Here is a 24,652-nt window from a genome sequence, read left to right on the forward strand (position 1 = left end):
GTTTTTGAGGGTTTAAATAACCTGAATAACACTGGTTTTCTTAAGTTTTTGCAGAGAATTCTGCACATTATTTTTCCCTGTCAAGTTAAAAGCAGGTAGGTCTAACATATTGCAAATACGTGGTTTTCTTGTAAAGGATGTAAGAGTAACTTTAGTAGACTGTCATGAATTTGTCTTGTCCTTTCTGAATTTTGCATTCAAATAAACTTGAGTTTCACTTTAACTGAACACCTAACTTGAAGAAATCATCGAGTTCCAAAACTGCACAAATGCACTGGTAATATCTGTTGCAGCTCAGAATCATTGGAACAACAGTTTATTCTTCCAGTAGTTTCTGAACTTCTCATACTTAAGAAGTGTTGACATGGTAAGTCAAACATGAGTATGTGCAGAGGTCATCTTAAAGTAGATTAGCAGCTAATGATTCCAGCACTGTCTTATGCTGAATTATTTTCACTTAGTAAGGTAGTTCTTCTTCCAAACTACTATTATTAAAAATGAGAGATTAAAATGACCTACTAAATAATCTTTTCTGTATCTCTCCTGAGGTAGAATGTTCCTATAATGCGCTACTGAATCCAGAGTGTTTCAACAAGTCTAAATTGAAGGTGCTTCTGTAATTTTCCTTGAGGGAGACAGTCTGTTTTATTAATCATACTACTAAGTGATTTTCTTTTTTTTTAATTTTCAGTTTTTAATTTAATCATGTAATGCCTAAATATTGCTCTTCAAACAATATTCATCAGTTCTTATTTCTGCAATGAGAAATAACCTTCTCTATGTGGTTATTTAATCTTTCTTTACGTGTCTATTAGGGAGAATGCTGCACAAATAAAACAATACATACATTAACGTGTAAATAGCCACCCCAGAAATTATTATGAAGATTTGGAGTTCACTTCTACTTTGAAGAGCCCTGGAGCACAGCCATGCTGTCAGTAGCTGCCAAGAATACGATCAGTTCCCCATGTGTCAGTTCTGTACTTGCATCTTGAGCCTTCCACAGGTGGGAATAGCTTGTTCTTCAGGATTAGGGACATCTGTCAGTGGGCCACTGGTTTGAAGTTGTGACAGTCTGTCTTTGTAGCAGCACAGGAAAAAGTACAGTAACTACCTCACAGCCCCTTGGCAACAGCAAGACCATGAAAGCTCATCAGTCTGTGTGCTTTCTCAGAGGAGCTGCTCACTCTGCCTGGGTACCAAACTGATTCTAGACAGACTCAGAGAAAAGGGTTTTGAGCTCAAAGTCTTTCTTTCTGGGCACTAAGACAAAGCGCTGTCAAATTAAAAATAAATAAATAGATAAAGTACTCTGCTTCATGTGTGAATTGTTGTCAGATACCAAGTAAATAAATTATTGGCTTCATGGAAGGAAGAGGCTAGTAACTGGTAGACAGCAAGGAATTTATCCTCAGGGATACTGCCAGGGTTATTAAAATAGTTCTGTAGTGTACAAAGTGGAGATGCAGCCATTATCTTCAGTATTTCATTCATGTAATCCAGCAGTTTGTAGGAGTGAATGGACTACTCTGTGATGTCTTATGGCTGGTATTAAGGGCTTGAAAGAAGGCAGTATCTTTTACTGTACAGTATATTAAGGAAGGTTAATTAAGTTCATTACTGGAAATATGAATGCCACAATAAGGAAACAGCCTTAAGACTTTTTGGATTGTGTCGTAGAATTATAGAGTCATAGAATGGGCTGGGTTGAAAAGGACCACAATGATCATCTAGTTTTAACCTCCCTGCTATGTGCAGGGTTGCCAACCACCAAACCAGGCTGCCCAGAGCCGCATCCAGCCTGACTCTGAATGCCTCCAAGGATGAGATGTCTGGACTCAGAAATGAAAAAAAAATTCTGGGATGATATTTAGGATTGTGTTCTGATTTTTTACCATAGATTTGCCTTCTTGCAATATTTTGACAAGTTTATTTTGTTGTCATTCTAGCTATAGAAGTGATTAACCGTGTACTTTGAACAATTCAAAGACTAAATACTGTCAGAGATTAAATACTGTCAATTTATTTGGATCAGATTTAATTGAACACAAAGATTATATTAATTCGCCTTTACTGTGATTGTGGATAGGTGGTATTTTTTATTTGATGTATTTATAATTTAGGAAAGCACTCTTCCTGTTTTTGATTAACATGTTGTCCTGCCTGGTCTCAAGGCGTTTTCTCCAGATTATGTACTTAATGGCTAGTTCTGATTTTATTCCTCTGTGCTAAAGTGACACGCATTTTTTCTCCAGGCTGCATCACTAGCATTGTTTGACAGACTGCACTCGTTTTCTTTCCAAATTAACATAGCTGTGCCAGGTCTTATGGGAATGAAAGACTGAACTTCTGAAAAATGGTTTTCATGGTGTATAAATAGCACAGTTTGTGTAAAACAGACAATTGTAAGCTTCAAATATTGTGGCTTATGGGGAAACTTGTCTTTATTGAACAACATACTGCGTAATGCATTCAGTTAGAAGTATACAGTTTCAGCATACAAAATGACAGAAAAAAATCTTAATGAATAAAACAGAAATGCCTCGAGGTTGTCAACCTTTTGAATATTTGTTGTGCTGTCTAACTGGGTCACATCAGGGTGTTGGCTGAACAAAAGATAATTGGGAGCGATAATTAAGCAGGGATGTAGAAAAGGGAAGGGTGCTAGATCCAGCCACTTGTGTGCTTCACTGGGTGCAGTATCTGTGTGCTTGGCCTAGCCTGTGTTGCAGCATCAGCATAGTTTTTGGTGTGGCTAAATCAGTGTAATTGCACTGGCAGGGACCATTTGGTTGAAGGACAGTGGAAAGGATTCAGGTCTAAGAATTTGTTCATGGGTTTGTTACCTTTTATAAAACAAAAATTAACATGTTCTGTTATCTTCAGCCCACAGAAACAGAAAGTGTTTCCAAGATGAGTTCACAGCAGAGCTACTGTAAGATGCAGGAGTTTTATTATCAGGTCTTATCTAAGGTGTGAATATTGCTCACTGCAGTGTATCTTATTTTCACTTTCAAAGGATCTCCTGCTTTGTGATAAGCTTATCTTAGGCTGTGTCCCACTCTCTGTAGTTCGGAATGTGCTGTGTAATGCAGTCTTGGTTTAGTTGCTGTTGCAGTTCAGGTAAATAAAAAGTAATGTATTTCATTACTTAATCAACATCTATTGGATAAATGACGTATGTTATAAGATCTTTTCCTACTGTTTTCTCTTTGTCTTAAATTCCATCTATTGGATGTTAAAAGCTTGGGGTTCTTTCCCTCTTCATACAATAACTATTCTCCTTGTTTTGTCAGCCTAATGAAGTGATGGATGCTTGTTAATATTCATGATATCTTTGAATAGATGTGCTTATTTGTTTAGTATACTTTCGTGTGAATTTGTATAACTGAAAAATGGATTAAAAGTCTTTTTTTTCAACAAGCATCTACCCATTCAAATCTACTGCTTGTGCAAAACACTTTCTTCGTCACTTGTGTTCATAATGTTGTGTATTGAGTAGTAATGGTAGTTTGTTGTCATGCTGAAACAGTGTCAACATTGAACAGCCAGTTTCTGTACCCCCACTGAAGTATTCTTTTTTAGAAGTATGCAGTGCTCAATGATACAGAACATAGGAATATTCTGAGATTATGTGTTTGTGAAGTCAGCTGTTTATGAATTTGCCACAGTTAGGTAGATCTTTGATGAGTGTGCTTATGTTTTAATTCATCCTTTTCCTAATACTGTTATTAATATTGCTTACCTCACATGCACTGTACTTTCAGTGCTCTGGCTCATTGATGTGGGAAGGATTAGGATTGCAGTGATGACCAAAGTCACAGGTATAAGGAAATTACTAGGATTCTTTTAAGGAGAATGTATACTGAAGTTATTCTTGTACTAAAGTGAATTTGTAATGTCAAAAAAAGCTATAACATAAAATGATATGTGGTCTGCTTATGTTACAGAAATTGTATGCTTTATTTAATTTTGTGTAGGAATAATATTCTGTTTACTTGAAATCCCAGATGCTTTATTAAATATGCTGTACCTAATTTTTTAGCATTACTTAGTCACAAATAGGAGTGAAAAACATGCATCAAGTATGTAAAGACCGTTCACTGAATCATTCTTATAAAAACAAGTTTTCACTAAAACTCAACACAACTGAAAAGGAAATTTAAGCACATACTCAATTTCAGGCATGTAAGTAACTGCATTACAGCAGCAGGATAACTAATGTGCTTAAAATAAACACGCCTTTTAAAATAGTCTCTTGTTTCAAAGCCCTTTGCCTCTTCTCCATTGTATTTTCATTGCTACAGCTTCATGTTCCGTTTGTTCGTGGTTGCAATACTCGTGCAAAGTCACTAGTTCCTGAAAAATGCAGCTTTAGCTCCATCAGGCTGCTGGTTGTCAAATCTAGATTTAGTACACTCTAACACATTAAAAATATCAGTAGTGTGAACTTAGTGTTTACCTATAGAACTGTTTATTGCACGATTGAAATCTAAGAGGGATTTGCATTAATAATGAAGAAAGCCATAAAGAGTACGTACAGATGTTTCCTAATGCAGTAGGTCTGTTGCTCTAAAGGCATATGATCGCGTTTGGAAAATTGCTATTGCATGTCTTGGCAGTTTGTTAAAAACTGAAAACTTGAAGTTAACTGGTATTTTGATAGACTGAGTTCAAGGTCACCTTTTGTTTAAATGATGTTTTGTTTTCTGTAATTAGACCATGCCAGGTGTATTAAGTGTATAATTAAAAACACAAGGTTTGGCTAATTCAGAGTAAATGAGAACAAAATACAAGGTCATTATTCGTCTCTAGTGAGCCTCCAGATGAACAGCGCACATGGAAGTATTTATAAAACATTTTGCATGGTTAAAAATTGCTTTAGGTTGCTGTCCATGGCTTTTAAATTAAACTACTCACAGATTTTTACAAACGTACCTGTAGCACAGAAATATGTTCCCATGCCTAGTGCTGAATTTGGGTGGAGATAAAATGATAAAATTATATGATACATAATTCTGTGACATAGATTAAAGAAAAAAAGAAAGAAAGAAAGAAAGAAAGAAAGAAAGGTATTAGGAGGAGAATCTATGAGACTATGCAAAATGTTAGTAAGGTGCACTTCTACTGATAGCCACAGTACCAAGCAAGTGACTCAAAGTGGTAGAAATCATACTTGAGAGACATGGGCTACTTTTGTGTTGATGGGGTTGAATTTTTTGCTTGGTAATTGCTCTGTATAGTACAGTGGTGGAAACTTGCTTTTACCACACAGTAACCAAATGCTAATGGGGGCAGAATTGATTTATCAGTGATGATCCTCATTGCTTCTATACTTCTGACCCAGCCAAACTTCTCCTGTGCCTTGTTTATTTTTGGAAAAGTAAAAGACATAGAAAGTAATGTATGTTTCTTGGATTTCATATCTGCACGTAACGCCCCTTAAATTTGTCTTCATAATTGAAAGTAGTCCCAAGCTACAGAGGTACATAAATGTTAAGATAGTATTTACCAAAGTAACAAGCAATTTTTTTGGAAAATTCCACTGGAGATGCTGGTGGTAATTTCAGAAAATGAAGTCTGTTGACTGAAATCAGTCACTTGGAGGTACTGTACATTGGCCTCACCGAATTCTGATAAAACAAGAAAGGCCTATACTTAGCTTTTGTGAATCTCTGTATTTTGAATATCCTATGTGGTTGAAATCATAAAAACTAGATGATTTAAAGTTGCATGTTTTCTTTAGAACTCTAATGTACTTGGTTACAAACTCTCAACAGTTTGTATCAACATTTCTCTGCTTAAAAGCAACCAGGAATTGGGGAGAGATGCCTTGGAAGGACCACCAGGAGTAGGGAAGTTGTTTGCTTCCTGCAGAAATGCAGTCAACGGGAAAAGTTGCTGAATCTTATGCTCAGGCAGTAATTTCTGAGAGAGAAATTTCAGAAAGCTCGACCAAAATAATTGGGATGTTCTTTTTGTCATTTGTCGTTCTGTATAGATAGCACCAGAAATGTAACAAGCCCCGAAATTGTCAAGAGTGTGGGTCGGCATGAGAGAACAACTTGTAATCTTGTTTAATTTTGTTATTCGTTTTGGAACTCAGGCCTATTCCCAGGTGAGGAGTAAGGATTGCCAAAGTATTCCAGGGCTGTTTCAGTTGCAGTTATGGGAATTTAATGATGTATGGGATTATTTTCATGTCAGATTAATGCCTATGTTTATAAATATATACTTATTTTTCTTCTTGTCTTCCTCTTGTTTACTGCCATATAACTAATTCTTTTTTCCTGATGCCCACTTTTTTTTTTCATTAATCTTGTTTTCTACTCTAAAGTGTTCATTATTTTTTTTTCAGATTTTCCCAACAATTTTGAATTTGCAAAAGTATTCATTTCTTGAAACCTACAGCCAAACTATTGCCCTGGTTTCTCATAAACCTGCTCTTGATTTGCAAAACAAAGCAGCTGATATTGGCAAAGTCCCATTGCAAAAAGACACGCAAAGATGATCAGATATACCTGGGTTGTGTGGCACTGGAGCAGGCTGCAGCATACACTGTAGCTACTGTAATTGATGGTCAACTACATCAGCTGTCAGCACTCCTCTTTGGCCCCAAGGGTTGTATAGCACTGAACACTGGCACAGTCCTTCTCTGTGTCCATTTTGAAGTGTGTATGTATTCATCAGGGGAGGTTTAGGTTAGACATTAGGAGGAAGTTTTTCACACAGAGGGTAGTGACACACTGGAACAGGTTGCCCAAGGAGGTTGTGGATGCCCCATCCCTGGAGGCATTCAAGGCCAGGCTGGATGTGGCTCTGGGCAGCCTGGTCTGGTGGTTGGCAACCCTGCACGTAGCAGGGGGTTGAAACTGGATGATTACTGTGGTCCTTTTCAACCCAGGCCATTCTATGATTCTATGATTCTGTGTGTTAACATGCCCAACCATCCTATTCTGTACTGGGATCCAACAAGACACTAGAGTGACTACATATAGAGTCTGTAACTGCATAGCTCCTGTAGTCCCTTTCTGAGAACATGCACTCCTCTTTATAAAAGTGTTAGTGCCAGAGTTAGGCAAACATAGCATCGCAGGGCTTGGAAAATACCTCAGGAGATCATTGAGTCCAACCCCCCTGCTAAAGCAGACACCCCTGTCTGTTACCAGACCATGATTTATAGGATATATAGTAAGTTTTTCAGCTAACAATTAAAATGAATGCCTGATGTATGATACTACTGACTCGGGAGGCTGGTGATCCTTCCAGCTGTCTTTGCAGGACTGACTACATTAAAAACATATTTGCTTTTTTTTTTTTTTTTTTTTTTTTTTTTTTGGAAAGAAAGAAAGAAAGAAAATGTAAGTAATTATCAATTTGGAATGCAGTGTCCCTGAGAATATACAAAAACATGGCTTAAATCTTATTTTAAGTAAGATCTGGTTTTCCTCTTATTACCAACAATACAAATTTCTCTAACTGAACAAAGGTGAAAGATCAAAATAAGACACATTCCATTCCTGAAGTTAAATGAAAGCATGTTTGTACTTGATATGATGGGAAATAGCTTCAAAAATATTTTATTCTTTCAAAGGAAAAAAACAGAAAGAAGGAAGTCATTTTAAAGCTGTGAAGGACTTTGTATGCAGGTGGTTATCAGTTGAGTAAGTGTCAGGTATTTTAGTGAAAGCTGGCTGGGTTGTCCATATGTTTTAATATTTTTATTTTTTAGCTGACTGTGCCAGGAAGCTTCATGCTTGGGTTGGATTGTACTCATCTAAATGAATGGTACTTGGTGCCAAGCAGTCTAGGATCACAACTAACCTTGGGTGAAATTGAACTGGAATTGCTGTGTTTGATACATTCATAGACATGGGATATACATTTTTATGTATGAGTAATGTCTTACATATTTCTCAGCAGATTATTCATTCTTGATGCATTCTTGAAGGGAGTGCTTGCTCCAATGGTTGTACAACAGAAAAAAAATGTTGATTATATGGAAAACAATACAGAGTAAAAATGCTGCTTTGTGTTACTTCTGTGAACGCACATGTACTTGTGAAATAGGCAAGAGAGTTTTGCTGTAAATACAGCGGGACTTTAAATCAATTTTGGGGGATCTACAGAACACACCTCAGGAGGTTAGTGAATCATTTGTTAATTTGCAGATCACATTTAATGATGCTAACATGGTTTTAATTTTATATAAATTCTTATGAAATATTTTGTTGCTTCTCTTGTTTTGTTCATAATTTCTTAGTGATGATACCTTGAGGTGTGTAATCATTTTTATAGATGTTGCAAGTAGGAAGTCTCATGCTGACATTGATGTGTTAAGAAGTTCATATCTAGATGTACAATCATATGAATCATTAACATCTTCCTCTCTTTACTTGCAAAGAATTCATTTCTATTTCTTTATTCTTGTATGGAAATATTAAGTGACTTCTTTTCTGAGTGTAGAAGGGCTTTCAGCTTTTATCTGTGTATGGATTATGTTAAGAAATGGTGTTTTCTTTCCAAGTCTATGTATGTAGAGGTCAAACTGAAACATGCTCAGTTAGGTCTTTGTCATTGACAATAACCATCTCAGACTTGGTATGCTTTTGAAATTTTCAAAGCAGTCATCTGAAATAATTTGAATCCTTCAAATTAACGAGTGTGTCATGCTGATGTGATGCAGGAAATCTAAACACAGTTTGATTGTGCTTCAGACATGTTCCTTTAAAAGCCATCTACGTTATGGCTCAGCTATTGCTGGGGCTCATTTCATGGTCCTCGCCCACGTGCTGCTCTGAATGGCCTTGAATAGACTCCTCATCTTCATTGCTGATGTGGGTTTGCCAGTTTAGGCTGTGAATAGCCCTAGCATGGCATTTTAATGACACCTTTTGACCTCTGCGTGATGTGCTTCTTCACAGTGTGAAGTAACTGTATGAGTGTTTTAGTCATTACTTGGAAAAAGTGAAATTACTTCAGAATCAAGATACACTGTTGGGAAAGTTTTAGTCGGCTATGCAGCAGCTTATTTTGTAGTACCTGCAGATTTTTATTTTTCTGTTTTTTCTCCTGTATTGAGTAGGTCCACAAATGCATTTTAATTAGTAGGACAGAGAATTGCTTAGCATTCACATTCTGGTGAAATGTTGCCTAATTAGACTGCGATTGTAATGTAAGCTTTTCTTCAAATTAGTTGTATTGTTTTAAGTAATCAAGCCAAATAAATTGCAGAAAGTGAAATAGCAATATTCTCTCTGAAAGACTTTAATTAAAAGTTTTGTTGAAGCGTTAAGATTGACAAAACCGGCACAAATTTGAAAGCAGTGCATGAGCAGCAGAGTCCACAATTCTTGTGATAGCTCTGATGAACATGCAAAAACAAAGTGGTGCTTTTGCACAGCAGTGAGGAGACATGCCAAGTCCCTAAGCGCTTTTCTGAGGGCTTTTGAATGCTTCCAAATTAAGCAATGGGCTGCCTGAGCAGTTAAATCAAAGCAAGGCAGGACTTTGCGATAACACTGCAGCAACGCAAAGGACGGGCTGTCAATGGGCTGCCACTGACACCATAAGCTTTTTCTATAAAGACCATATTTCTGCTACTTCACAGGTGCAAAATCTTTTTAGAAATACATGTGATGAGTTAGGATATGTTTTAAAATATATTGTTGGATGGCAACCGCAGGGCAACTGCGGTGCTTGGGTGGATCACCATTTACATCCACTGCTAAGGCATAATTTACATTTCTTTTTTGTAATATGAGAAGATTAAAATTATGTAGAGGATAAAACAAGCCTTTATTCCCTTTTCATTTTGTGTGATAGTTTTAGTTTTTATTATCAAGATACACAAAAACTTATGAAATTATTGCAATAGTTTTCTAAGACAATATTTTGAAATAGTGTTTCCAAAAGCATGCATTGTACAATCCACTGCTGATGTCTAATAATCATACCACAGCACTGGCTGTTTGCATCTAGCATTTAAAAATGTATTTCTGAAGTAGACAAGTAGTTTACCCTGTAAGTAGTAGGTACAAAAGCTTTGCCTGTTTGTATTAGATTTTCACTTACAGCTTGATTGGTTCTGAGAATCCCTGCCATTTTTGGTGTAGGTGGAGCAGTCTTCTTACTCTGTTCTCGAGTACGTTGTCAAATACATGAATCCTAAAATGTGGTGAGAATACACCATCTCTGTGTTTCTTCTGAAGGGATGTGAATGCCAGAAAGAGAAAAAAGCTTTGGTTCTGATTCTCACACCCCTCCTGCAGGTACCCCCTGCTTGCAGACTGAATTTGAGGAAACCACCAATTCACTTGACAGAACTTTGGGGAAAAAAAGTTATACGATTAATTTTTTAGTAGTTGTAATGTATAAAATCAATTTGATTCACTTTGTCATGAAAGCATGACCGTCCTTCATAGGTATTTATGATTGCCCCCCAAACCTATACTTACCAAAATGCAATATTCAGTTTTACTGTGTGGTTCTGTTAACATTTAATCATGCTGGTGTTTCTAATTTTTAATTACCCTGCTCAGAGAAAAATCTTTTGCAATCTGGCTTTGTATTATTTCTGGTCTGTTTCCTGATGAAATGAGACTTAGATGACTGTGCTGTTTGTCTTGATAACTTTGGAGCCTTTTTTCCAAATTCAGCAAATGTGGAGATCTTGAAGTTGATTTGCTCCGAGTTTCCTACATAAAATAGTGTCCAAGAAGAGGTTTGCAGTTGTATGTCTATGCTGAGATGTGGGCTGTGTTCTGGGTTTGCTTTGACCTGCCAATGGGTTGATCTTCTCCGCTACAGCTTGGAAGCATGGATCGATGTGGGGCACTGTACCCTCAGTCCTGTGGGAGATGTATTAGAGGGTGAGAGGAGTCTGGCAGAAAAGGGCACCATCTAGTTCTGTGACTTGAGCCGTGCTGATCAGAGCAGTCGTATGCCCAGCAAGGTAAGCTGGTTGGGCTTGCACAGCAAACATCAGCCTCCCCTTCCTGCATCCTGTCTCCTCTCCCTCCCCACTCACCCACAGCTGTGAGTTGGTGAATCCCATGTAAGGAGGCAGCAGCAGCCTGAGGGTTTCACACAGTAGGAATGACCCTCTTGGCTACCTCCTGTCATTAGGTCAAATTAAGTGTAAAACGAAGCTGCTTCCTTACTCTTTTTTTTTCTTCTGTTTGGTCCCCAGTTCTACTGCTGTTTTAATATCAGCAAATCATGACAGTCCTTTCTGTTAAGATTCCTGTCTGTGGTTCAGTTACATCTCACCTGAACTAACTTTTTATGGAAGAATTCCCTTCTTTATGTAATGGTTTCCATGTGTCTGCTGAATCAAGTCTAAATTTATCACCTTTCGTTTGAGCTGCGTTTTAATACCGTCTGCTTTTTTGTCCTTTTTTGAAACAAGAGAGATGTGAAGAATGAGTGTTTTTGTCTTGATTATGTCTTAATACAAGTCAGTGGATAACATCCTAAGATTTACTGGACAGAAGTTCAATTTTGGCTTTGTAGATTGATTAAAGAAAGAGCTGTAAATGTATTATTTCTTCTGCTGGACCTAAAACTTTGATTTTTAATGGCCCTTGTATTGGTACTAGCTTTGGTATAGAGATATCTATTTAACTTTTCTTTTTGCTTTCAGTGAAATTAATACATTAAAGATGTTCTGCTTGTAGGTAGGAATATCGTATTATCCAGCCTGTATGACTTCCGTGCCAAACAAAATTCAGGCTCTGGGATGTTTTCTCTGAAAGGTCATTGGAAAGGTGAGGAGCAGAGATGAAATGATATCATTTAATGTTTACATTCATTATACAGTGCAGTAGTGGGTTGACCTACAGGAAAATAGATCTCCACATTTGAATTCCTTCGTAACTTCCTAAATCAATTGCTAGTTCCTTCTGCTGGAGGGAATTTTAGAAAACTATGTAGAACTGGCAGCAGTGTAGCTATTACTGTGTTCTGGTTTTGAGGCCTATTTATATAGCATGACACTGCAGCAGTATTATTATAAGCAAGAGGTTTGAAATATATATTCAAAATGAGTTTGTATCATTATCTCTGCTGGATGTTTTCTCAAAATTTCTCATTTAATGCATTTTAGTTTTCACAGAGGTTTCATGTAATCTGCACATAATCCCTGTTGGAGAACTTTGTTACTAATCCATATAACTACCTTTTTTATTTTGCCACCTTAACTGCCCTTTTCTGTTTCTCCAGCTTTTTATATTTCAAAAACAAAAACGTGTTTGTGTGTAAAATTTTCCTTCAGGCCAGTGCTGACACAACTTGTTCTATTCTTATCTGTTTCTATGGTGTTTCATCCTTTATTGCTTGGTATTTTCTTACACAATTTTCTGTGGTTGTTATAGCAACAATAAATAGCAAATATGTCAGTTTTCAAGTGACATTGCTACTTTTAAAATGTTGCATGGTATTAAATTGATAAGCAACTTGATAACAACCAGGTTAATAGGTGTTCAGTTCATAACTACGTTTCCCTGCGTGATACAAACCATCATATGCTATAAAGACAAGCTCCCAGGAGGGCTGATGTTTGGAGATATTAATGTCAAAAACGACAAGATTTTGTTTAAAGCAAGAGAAGATGCTCGGGTAGGAAAAAGGAAAGTGGTTTGAGATGGAAATGGTTGAGGACTGCAAGGAGCCAATATCTGTATAAAAAAGTGTTTAAAGTTTGAAAATGCTATCATCAAATTACGTATTTAGGAAAAAAATGAACTGATGAACCAGATTCTCAGGTTTTTGTATACGTTGTGCTGCGTTGCTACTTTAAAATCTCTCTTGATCTGTGTGAGATTTTTAAATATTTAGAAGTCGTTACTTCCATTCATTTTTTGCCTTCTACCAGGGCCTTTGGTGAATTAGGCATTCACCTGTAATAAATAATAAACCAAATTTTTTTTGTAAATATAATCTGATATTGATTTTCTCCTTACAGTGTTGTGTATTGTCTTAAAGTATATGGTATGTGTAATTTCAACTGTAATTTCTGCACACTAACACTTGTTTTTAAACTGCTCAATATGGTGATATTTCCTACTCGTGAGGGATGTTAACATCTTTAAAATACATGTGTTTTTTTTTAATTGAATCATTCTGCAACATAAGTTGATTTTCATTAGCATCAATTCAGGAATATGTAGCGTGTGTGCATATGTTTTTCTGAGAGCATGACTTTTTTCAGTGGTGCATCCTGACACATGCAGTAACTGTATCAAGAAGCAATCCCTATGTTGGTAAATTCATGTGTAACTCAGAAGATTTGGAACTGATAGGCAGTCTGTTTGCTGCTAGCTCTGTGTTTCCTTGCATTTGTACTCATGCATATGCATTAGATCCTGTTGGTGAAGGGGGTTTTTTCACACTCTCTTGTTCTAATGAACTCTAAACAAACACTTAATAGATCATCAAACCCATTCATTTGTACCTTTTCTCTGTTCAGTTTTATATCTTTGGATGCACTACGCCATTCAAGCTGAGGAATAAATGTGCTGTGAGCAGAAAACTGGCTGATGAATTTTAAATAAATTGCAAAAGCATTTAATAGCATCAACATTGGTAATTTGGTCTTTGCTTTGGAAAAGCACTACTCTGAAAATGGTCTTAACAATGGGATTGTATTTACAAGACACTGTAAATTGAAATTAAAATCTATTTGGCTTTTAATTATTTCTGAATGTGCAATTGTGAAACATAATTTCATTTAAAGATGAGCTACATAACAACCGACTGAACTGAGCCCAGATTTTTTCTGAGTACTGACACCTTGCATTGGAGGAATGCATTTGCCCGTCTCGCATTTTCCTGATGTTTTTTATGTGGCCTGGGAATGAGATAGGTTGTTTGGAGCAAGTATGAGCTTGATAGGAACTCTTTGTTATTTCCTGCTCTTACAGTTGGAAATAATGTAGACAATGCCCTTAGTTTTACTTCTGTTTCCAGATTATGAATGCTACATCAGGCTGGATGTTGTGTTGAGGGACATGGTTTAGTGGGAGCTATTGGGAATAGGTGAACGGTTGGACTGGATGATCTTTTAGGTCTTTTCCAACCTTGGTGATTCTATGATTCTATGATCAATTATAAAACCTAAATTACTCCCAAAAGTGCTTTTCAGGATAAGGATTTAGATTTGAAGTTGCAGCCACCTCAAAATCAAGTGCAGTATGTGCAGCTTTTTTGTTGTTGATACATCATGCAATGATTAGAATTTTGTAATTATTTTTCTTTACTGCTAAACTACTGTACAGTGATTTTTTTTCTTTTTCTTGACTAATTTAAGTCTAGAAAAGTGAAACATCATCAGAATGCAAACAATCAGTAAGATGAGGTGAAAAACCAGCAGGGGGTAGAGAGACCAGAAGGATTCTTACCAAAACTGGAGTCACATTGTATGCGTACAGGGTTTACAGAACTCAGACCATTCCCTAGCAGAGGGCTCTGTCGCTGATGTAAGTCACTCTAGAAATGTGAAGATGGAGTAGTGAATGCTAGAACTGCAACCGGTATTAATTGACAGTGTTGTCACAAAAGCTTCCATGGTACCTGTTTGCACTGAGGTTTGCCCTGTCTAATGCTTCTCCTTCATCATAATAAACTACAACTATATCTTTAAATTTATAATTTTAAAAAAAAAACACAAAACTGAATAAACAAACTTATGCTCCAAGTATGTAGATCGAATGCTTTAGACCTTCCTAGGAGATAATACTGTGCAGGTAAGAAAGCTAGTTTTTGGCTTAATCACATGTCCGTTTGAGTCATAGGCAAAATATTTGATAATAAATATTTATCTGGCAAATTATTTTGGCAGTTCTGGACTCTGTAAGTGAATATGCCACTGAGTCATTGAATCTTGTTTACTAAATAAATGGGGTTTCTTCATGGAGTAAGCATCATCCTTTTTACAAGGTGATTTATTTTTGTAGAATAGTCTCCTTTAGAGATTAGAATTAGAATCAGTGTTGGGATTGCCTGCTTTTCTTATTTATTAAGATGGTAGTGGCTTTTTATTATTTACTGTTGCTGCTAGTTGTGCTTTAGTACGTGGGCCTTTTAATTCATGTGTTTTAATTATTATCTTGTTCTTAGTATTCTTATATTTCTTATAGGATATTTCTTAGTACATTGCTTGTAGTGTGAGTAGCATGTTACCTGTCTTTGCAGGAAAAGATACTGTGTGTTATTTAAAAGCTGCAAGCTAAGTAGTATTATTTGATTGGCTATCACTTTCTGTATTCATTAACTTATTTTAGTTATCATTTAGTCAGATTAGAAGGAAAACAGAAGCTGTACTACATTTAGAGCTTTGCATTGTGTATTTCCCCAGGTTGGCTAAAGATTATGTGGTGATCAGTGGTTCTTTGATTGAATTTTAGTTAAGTAATTCAGTGCAGAGCTGGTGCATTTCATCGAAAGAACTGACCATGTTGGTGAAGCTTCTGAAACCTCAGCGTCTGGCTGATTTGTAGATAAGACTTCAGTGAAACAGTGATGCTGTTAGGGAGAATTAAGGTATCCCTTAAATTCTAAAGAGATATTCCACAAATCTTCTCAGTTCATGAAGATGGTAAGAAAGTTTCAGAGCTGTTTCAATCATTTTCCCTAACATGGGAGCTGTCATTACATGGCAGGGCGCTGGGACTGAGCCTTGCCCCCCACTCGCCACAAGTCCCTGTGCAGCAGCCATGGCGGTGCCCTTCACCTAGGCCCGGCTGTCCTCTTCTCCCTTGGCCCCATCCCCAGGCCTTAACCTCTGTGACTTTTGTGCAGCAGGAGTCTCATTTCTCCCTGCTGTGGCTAACAGCTTGGTTACATTTCTCTGCTTAGCTCTGGCGCTGTCTACTTGCTGCATTCAGCATCTGCCCTTTCTGGTTTTTGGACTATACATTTTTTCCTGTTCATTTCGTACCAAAAGAGGTTGAAAGCTATATGCTGTTGGACGTGCTTGCTAGAATGCTTTCTGCTTGAAATGAAAACTAACAAGCAGTATGTCTATCATTCTCCCATTTATTGAAGATGATATGTTATTTTCCTAGAATAGAATAAAATAAAATAGAATTTTCCTAGAATTCTGAATAGGCTATTTTAAACTAAACTGTTTTTTCTTCCCTGTGAAGAATATAATTCAAGGTTCCTCAGCAAATAAAATAGGAATTTGTGTGTCCGTTATGGGCTGGGGAGATTCTGCCCCCCCCCCCCCCGACTTTTTCCTGTCTAGAAAATTTAGTTTTGCTGGTTTTCTTTTTGCTGTAGTTTGAGCTATGACCACTCTGCATTTCTAAGAAGTTTCAGATTCGCGTGTATTGTCTTTCACTTGGACACTGCGATTAAGGTTTAAAAACTCTCCGACCTCTTCGCGTTAAACTCTTCTCTGTGTCTGCAGTTAACTTCTGCGTGGATATATCTTGTATGCCAGAGATCCTGATTATTCAAGGAACTCCAGTTTTTCTTTAAATATAATATTGAATTGAACTATTATGTAAACTTGCTACACATTACTTATTATGTATTGCATTAATTTGTTTGCTTTGGTACTGTTTTCTTTTTAACTTCAAAACTTCTATTTCATATTATTTATGCTTTTAATTTGACTCCCAAATATAAATTTGCATCTACCAAATATTTCAGCAAAAATGGCACACCTTTATTGTTTTATTATTTTACCTTTATTATACTTGGACATCTTATCTGGATTAATTTAGGTAAAAAAAAGATCCCAAATCGCTCGTATGTCCGTAGTTAATACAGCTTGTACTTGCATGTAGATCAGTAGAACTTTAAAAAGATGCAAAAATCTTATTTTCTGACCGTTTTGTAAGTGACTCTGTCATGGAAAAATGAAATGGCAAGGAGGCAGTGCCTTACCTTGAAAAAAACATATTGAGTAATGTTTGCATTTATATAGGTGAATGATAACTGCAGTTTGCTGAAATGGGATATGTAGTTCTTACAACCTTAAGCGTGCTGTTTATGAGAGAACTAATTATGAAAGACAAACTACTTACCCTGGAGATCTACACGTTAATATGAATGAAAAGCTTTCGGTTACTACATAATTAATACACTAAAAACTCCAGTTAAGTAATTCATTTTTGATTTAAAGCTGTGTATCTATGTGGATAATGTTTGAAAAACTATTTTTTCATAGGTTTGTTTTTCTTGCTGTTGTTAGTTTGTTTGGTTTTTTGTTTTTTGTTTTTTTCCCCTGTATAAGCAATAAGGGCAGAGGGGAGATCCTGTATATTTTTAGATCTGGTGTGGTAGCTCTCCTCACTTTGTGGATGTATTTGCAACTCAGTTTAAATAGCACAGTGGATACCCAGATGGAGGGCTTCTCCTAAGCTTTAGATTACCTATTCTGTTGGAAACTCCACTAAACATTCACTGTTTTTTTCATGGCTAACCGTAGCTTTACATGCCTGATAAAGAAAATCAGAGTACTTAAAAGAAAGCCAAAGTCTTCTCTGAGGCATTTTAAATGGCGACTATTTGCCTGTGATACTCTTAAAAGTCATTTTGAAAAATGTCTGTGATAGATGGTGCAATTCTGAAGAGAGGACAATAGCAAATTACAGTGTCGTGCTTCAGTAGATTCAGTTGTAAGTGTATAATTTTACAATACGATCTCTAAGTGACAGAAGCAAAAAGAAACAGAATAAAAGTTGTTTTTTTTTCCTTTTGTACACTTCTGAAGTGAAAATGATCTGAGAAAATGATCTCACATTATTTACCTATCAGCGAACATTTTTGAGCAGTTTTCTGGAGCACATGGCTTGCAGTTTATTTACCTCTGTTCAGTTGCTTTTTATATTTTACCCCTTTTAGTGAAAATTATTATAATCCAACCACATGAACATCATATTCTTTAGTAGTAAAAGCAATGTGAATTATGTTTCAGCTGCTTACGATATGATCAAGCATAAACACATGCTACTTAACTGGTGTTGTGAGGAGCTGTGGAAAATTGCAGTATGCAAGAGTTGTAATATCATTGATTTTTACACAACTCTTCATGATGATTTGTGCTTTTCTGTAGATTTCAATTCCTGTAGCAGTATAACTCATAAAAACTTTAAGCTCCTAGATTGGTGTTTTTCTTTTCCCTGAACATTTTTAGTCTTCGCAGTTTCTAAGCAGAAACGTTTAAATTCTAGCTGCCTCCTCTTGGCTCAGAAATAAAAAGAGAGGTAGCAAGACCTAAAACTGTTGTTTTAGGAATCCAATTTTTTATGGTAGTTTAATAAAGATGAAGGACCCAGCTCATAATTTTTGAATTTTAGGATTGGCAGTGCTTAATGTGCTAAGAGGAAAAGCCCTGGGTAGTATGCAAATTATAGTATGCTTTAACGCTATAGAAACCCCCTTTTTTTTTTCCTCTCTCTCAGTGGTTTGCTATTCATATGCAGTACTTTCTGAAGCTGAGGAAAGTCTTCAATAGCTGAAAAATAGGGATAGTAGGGGAGATTGAGCTTTGTGTTTTGAAAACAATATACAGTTTCAATGTGTGAACAGTGGAGGTTTGAGTAGTGAAGATAGGAATTAATAATTGAACATTTATATATAATATTTTATTCCTAAAAGGACTTCTTAAAATAAGTGAAGTTGTCTTGGTTTAATTTTCTCTTAATTCTATGTGCTTATTTTACCCCTCCCAATGCATAAAGTAGTCCTGTGGAATGAAGTTTAGGTTTTAAAATTTTACGTTCCTAGTTCTTTTCTCCCAAAAGCAACAGTAGTAATTGAGATCTTTTTTATATTTGTATAGCCTCATATTTTGTATTTTGCAACAAGGAAACCTGCTCCCTAACATACAGTAAAATTGCTTTTACTCTACTGTCTGTTATAGTTGCTTTGCTTGTGTGTGATTTGCCTCCTCCAGTGACAGCAGGGGTAGGGATGACAGCAGGTCAGAGCTCTGACGTGCAGCCTGACAAGTACAGCAAGGACGGGAGAGCTGCTGCTGAGCACGTAACAGCAACTGTGGCATATTTCTTTGCATGCAAGGATAAGAAAACTACCACATAAGTGAGCTTTTGGGTTTGGGGTATGAACTTTTATAGACCAGAAAAATTCATCAGGAAGGTCTCAGGGATCCTGACTCAAGTCTAACTTGTTATATTAGTAAAAAGGATTTTGAAATCATCAGTGGGTCTCATTCAGTAAGAGAGAAGAAAACTGCTCAGCAAAAGTAGAGGAAAGGCTACAGTGGAGAGAAAGTTTCTTTTACCCGAGGCCACTAACAACACAGAGCAATCCAAGGCATGCACTGGTTAAATCTTAGAAAGTGCTATAGGCAACCCACTCTTGCAATTGCCATAGAAAATTGTTGTTGTTAGCCATTCTGTTGATAGTTCATATTGTAGGAATTACTAGCAGATGGGAAAATAGATGACTCAGAATACAGTATTAGCAATCCATATTTTTTTAATCAAAGGCCTCTAATAAGGCATGTTGCATCTGTAAGATTCATTTAAGCAGTTGCTAGGAAAAAATTGTTTTTTTCGACTAAATACAACAAACTTGATACAGATTATTTTTTGATCAAATATCTATTTGCTTGTTTTCATTGCACCAGCTTGATGGCAGTATTCCATAATTTAGTTTGATAGAATGGAGGTTTGCAATGGTAATTCATGCATTATGGAATTACTAATGAAATCTAATTTTATCATATTGAAAACATCACAGGCCTAGAGCTTTTATTTACCTCTGTTAGCTGTCAAGGGCGGATTAAGACTGTAGTGTGCTACATCCACCCAAACTTTGGATTTCGCCCCCTGAAAAGTTTGGATGGCTACAGATGTGTGCTGGCCAAGACCAGCTAATGAGTTCCAGACTCTTTTCCAGACCCCTTCACTGTAATTCATGGACCGCAAGCACCGCCAAGTATCTCAGATACATTTCCTTCCTCCTGACTCCTGTGCTGGACACAGGCAATTAGGATTCACATTGCGCTGCTTGTCTTGATGACCTTTGAAGGTCCACATATGATTGTGTGTTATCTCCTTCCTTCTCAGGTTATCAATATCTGGTCTGTAGACAGGAATGCCTGTATGTTTATCAGTTGCATGTTCTGGCTCAAGTCTTTGTCAATATGATCTGATCAGGGTTGCAAACAAAATATATAAGGTACGGTGTGGGTCCTCCTGCAGGCAGGAGTATTGACTGCAAGTAATTCTTTGTCCTGCTGAACATAACAATCCAAATGTAGCTGACCTATCTGAGATACACTCAGTTAGACTGAAAAAGGTAAAAACTGTTGCCCTTCCCTTGCTGGGGTTTAGTTCTGAGAGATGACCGCATCAGCATGGGAGGAAGGTATTCCTTCTATGTCACTGTTTGAAGATGTAATAGAAAGCAAACAGCCTGAAGCCAGTGTTGACCAGAATAAGAATGTTTTCTGCATAGAAAATATTCTGATGAATCTTCTATCTTGCATTATAGCACTGGATTATTTTCTCTTCAGCTGCAGAGCTTATCACTGCTTCTTAAAAACCCAGGTAACTGTGATTGGCTGTGGTTCCTGCCAGCGTCACACCAGGGAATGTACCTGTCTCTGGACTCAGTAGCTCTCATCTGTGATTTGATCACAGCTTGTGGATGTGCCTGGAACTTCCCCAGCCTCTTGATTGTTGCTGTATCCCAACTTCATTTCTCAATAATGAAGGTGATCAAATTAAAAGAAGGTTGCTAACAATTCTGAATCTGTTCTGCTGCTTTTTAACTTTTGCACCTGGCTTTTTTGGAGAAGTTGCTTACCCTATTATGAGTAGGTTGAAAAGTGAACCAGAAGGAAGCAAATGGTGGGTATTCCATTTCGTAAGAGTTCGAGATGAGCTATATTAGATTTCCTTACTTTTGTTTCCTTAGAGGAGAGTGTGCAATGCATGGTTGTGTTGCCTTTTCCTAGAAAATAACAGTTCAGCTGCAGGATTAGATAGATATGCTTTGGTATCTGAAGGGTATCAGTGAAGACGAGTGTTCCCATACACCTTGCAGATGCTCCATTCACTGAAGCCTGCCTCTGCCTTGGGGCTGGACCATCTTGACACTAATTGCTATCTGATTGTGAGCATCTGAGCTCAGAACGGACGCGATTGATTCTCTTATTTGGAGTGGCAGAGATTAAACTGTCACTGTCAGACAAATAATAGCTTGATTACAGGACTACTGTTTTTGCAGCTTGTAAAATGCTAGCAAAGTACCATTTAAAACCTTTCTGAATTCTGGTTGCTTGCTGAGAATTTCCCATTTGTGTTGGTAGTCCTTCTTTCAACAAGCCACATGGGAAATTAGCTATGGCAGTTTAAATTGTGAACTCTTTACAAATCGAAGTGGATGAGAGTGCCAAGCTCTACAGCTTTAAGAAACTGAATCAAAATATTCACATGCATGGGAATAAATTGCATAGGAACAATTACATTTCCTGTTTGAGTAGCTTCTGCGCATCTCATTTAATATATTTGCTGTTGCAATCAGTGCTTGGGCTTCTGCTGTCTTTAGGGTTCACGAAAAAGTATCCATGGCACAGAAAAAAGTCAAGAAGCAAACATTCTGAATGAGGAGTTATACATGTGTGTGCACAGAAACACTTCCTAGAGTGAGCTGCATCATTTCAACGTGATTAAGTGGTTTTCTATAGTACACAGAGCTCTCTGACCATTACTGTCTAATCTAGCATCTGATGTCAGATGGATGAGATTCATAACTCTGTTTTCAGATTCTTAATTTCCCTTTTTTCTGTTATTTGCTTCCTCTGTGTGTCCCAAGCATCATCCGTTCATACAGATGAGCACTGCAGTTCCTCATGTCCCCTGGGTGACATGACTGAGATCATTCTGAAAGATTCTTATTCTCTGGATTTAAAAATTCATTCTCTTTGTATTTTAATTTCCAGCCCAGCTGTCTGTGATTCTTAAAGAATATTTAATTCCATTTGCTGGCTCTGTTTCTTGACTGAAATTTAAATAAAAACTCAGCCATCACATTATTCTCTGACAATTTTTTTTTTTTTTTTTTTTTTTTTTTTGGTGCAGAAAAGTTATGTGATCACATAAGGTTGAGTCTATTATGTGCAGTTTACACTTTATGTCTGCAGTGGTGATTCAGAGGGAATAAATGGTTGCCCAAGCTGGCCTTAAGCAGACACAAGACTTCATGAGTGACATTTTTCACAGAAAAGTCACATAAGCGGTCATTGATGGTGCTTCTCTTGGTCCACTTGCTAGTCCATGGAGCCACAAACACATTTCTCAGATGTGCTGAAAACAATGGTTTTATTGCTTCTCTCATCTCTAATGCTAGGAACCAGTTAAAGAGAGGAATCAGTACTGTTGTATCTTCTGTGATAGTACTGCAAATTCGCTCATCTAGAGAACATCTTCTCTGAAAAGTTTCCGTAATATGCTAGTAATATTTACCAATGGACTGAAAAAGAAAGAGGTGGTTTTTTGGTGCTTTTTTTCGTTTGTTTGTTTTTCATTTGTTTGTTTTTAAAGTCTTTTCATTCTCTGAAAATTGTAGGAAGTTTTTCTCTAAGAGTCTTGGTGACTGAGGAATGATGATTGCTTTCCCCCACCCTTTCTTACATTTATCAGGTGGGAGAAATGCCATAAACTGGGCGGAGGCAACTTCTTCCTTCCTAAGATGCAAAAGGTGTCATTTGTGCTCAGCAGAGACAGATATTGGTTATGGGCTGCTGAGTGCATCTGGGGTTTCTGAAGCTGATGCTGCTCTGAGTGTCTCTGGTCCTGGGGATATTTTGACAGCTGACTTTTATTTCTGACCTTCGTGGAAATCTCATTGTTAAAACAGCATTGAATGAAAATAGGCGTCCTTTTGTATATGCTCTTCTATGCATTTCTGCTCTTCACTCCATCTTGGTTATGCATTTAAGTTATTTGTTGACTATGTATGGTGTAGTATATCAGTAGAAATCATAGTGCTAGGGTTTGGACTGTATGTAGCAATATGTGCTGCTAATTTATATGCCTCAGATGCGGATAAAAATAAAGATCAAAAGTAGTATTTCATTCCTCAGCGAAAGCACATCGGACGGTGCTGATGGAAAACTGCCCTAGATTCATAAACTAAGCATTGACTCATTAGTAGGTTGATTCAGAAAATGTATTCTTTTTTTTTTCCCTCCTGTGTTAGGTTAGCATGTTTGCAAACAGTATAGATTGTCCCTTTCCTAGGATCTTAGAAATCTGTTGATGTTTATCACACTGTGAAAAATGGACGCCCAGGCAGTTCCAGCAGGAGAGAGAAAAATAAGGCACTGGACTTTCCCCATGAAAGAATTACATAGGGCAACCAATGGAGGGTGTTTCAATAGTGGATCCTCCCAGGAAGAGCAGGTGGGGCATTGACACCTGATGTGCCTCGGTGCCTGCCGGGACCCTGGCCTTTGCTTGCATACTTCTTGTGTGAGCCATCGCTCTAAACAAATGAAATGTAATGAACTCTTTTTTAACACTGTGAGAAAACGTTTTTAGAAAGAAAAGAGGGCGGTAAAAGGTAATTCCCTCCCACGAATTCAGGAAATTATTTTGTGTTATTTAAGCACCTTGTTGGCAGATGCCTTGACTGGTTCTGGCAGCAGTCTGTTGAGGAGTACAGGTGTCTTGTCACTCTGATCAGAGGGTACCTCTAAATGTCTCTCAGATTGTTTCTTACAGCACTTGTCTGTTTCTTAAGGATTCTGTGAGAGACTGAATTCAGTAAGAAATATTTGATTAGCCAGTAATTTATATGTGTGAATATAATCTTGTGTATAATGGTGTGCATTTATTTTCAGCCCAGGGAGTTTAGTCCCAGGCCTATATTTATTCGCAGTCTAATTACAGGATATTCAAAGGGATTTTTTTAATTGTTATTGTTTTTATTAACTGTGCTGAATGTGTGTGTGTGTTTTCATATGCTGTTACTGTGGAGCTTCTGTCTATAAATAGTGATATATATATATATATATATGTATACACACAGGGTATGTAAAAACACACTGCAACTGTAAACTAAAGGGTTATGAAAAGCGATGGTTTTCATATTGCTTATAAATAGTTTGTAATCTTTTTCTGTGTTTTTTGTGTGCTTGTTTTGCCTTTTTTGCAGTTGAAGAATCTAAGTTTAGAAGAATTACAGATGAGATTAAAGGCTTTGGACCCTATGATGGAACGAGAAATTGAAGAGCTTCGTCAGAGGTACACTGCAAAGAGGCAACCTATCCTGGATGCGATGGATGCCAAGAAGAGGAGACAACAAAATTTCTGAGTTTGTTTTACTTTCAGAGATGATGCTATGAGTCAGTGTGGACACTGGTAACTGTGTAGGTCTGAAGGAATTTTATTGTGAGAGTTTTAAAAAAAAAAAAACAATCTTTTCATTCTTCCTTCACAAGCAATGACAATTGGAGCAGTGAAAGAACACGTGGTGTTCTGCAAAGGGAGTGAAGCACATTACCACTTGTTAAATTTTCAAACATTCAATGTAATAGAAGTTTGGTCTGTTACTTCCCAGTCTTTTTCAGGTGTATTGTGGTAACTTTGTGTTGTACATTTGGAGGTGAGTTATGGAGCACCTGGAACTATTTCTTGATTGTACAACACTACGGAGCCTTATGTTG

General features: G+C 37.0%; 1 protein-coding gene across 1 annotated transcript in view; it reads left to right on the forward strand.

Annotated features, from left to right (window-relative positions):
* STK3 (serine/threonine kinase 3) overlaps window positions 1-24,300 on the forward strand; it is a gene marked incomplete at both ends in the record, with an annotated part of 147,876 nt that extends 123,576 nt beyond the window's left edge. The window contains 1 exon segment of the mRNA XM_079533394.1: window positions 24,142-24,300. Coding sequence (XP_079389520.1) covers window positions 24,142-24,300 — 159 coding nt within the window.
* Window positions 24,301-24,652: the final 352 nt, after the last annotated feature.

This window comes from Tetrao urogallus (genome assembly GCF_951394365.1).
Source record: "Tetrao urogallus genome assembly, chromosome: 3".
In the NCBI taxonomy this organism is placed as follows: Eukaryota; Metazoa; Chordata; class Aves; order Galliformes; family Phasianidae; genus Tetrao; species Tetrao urogallus.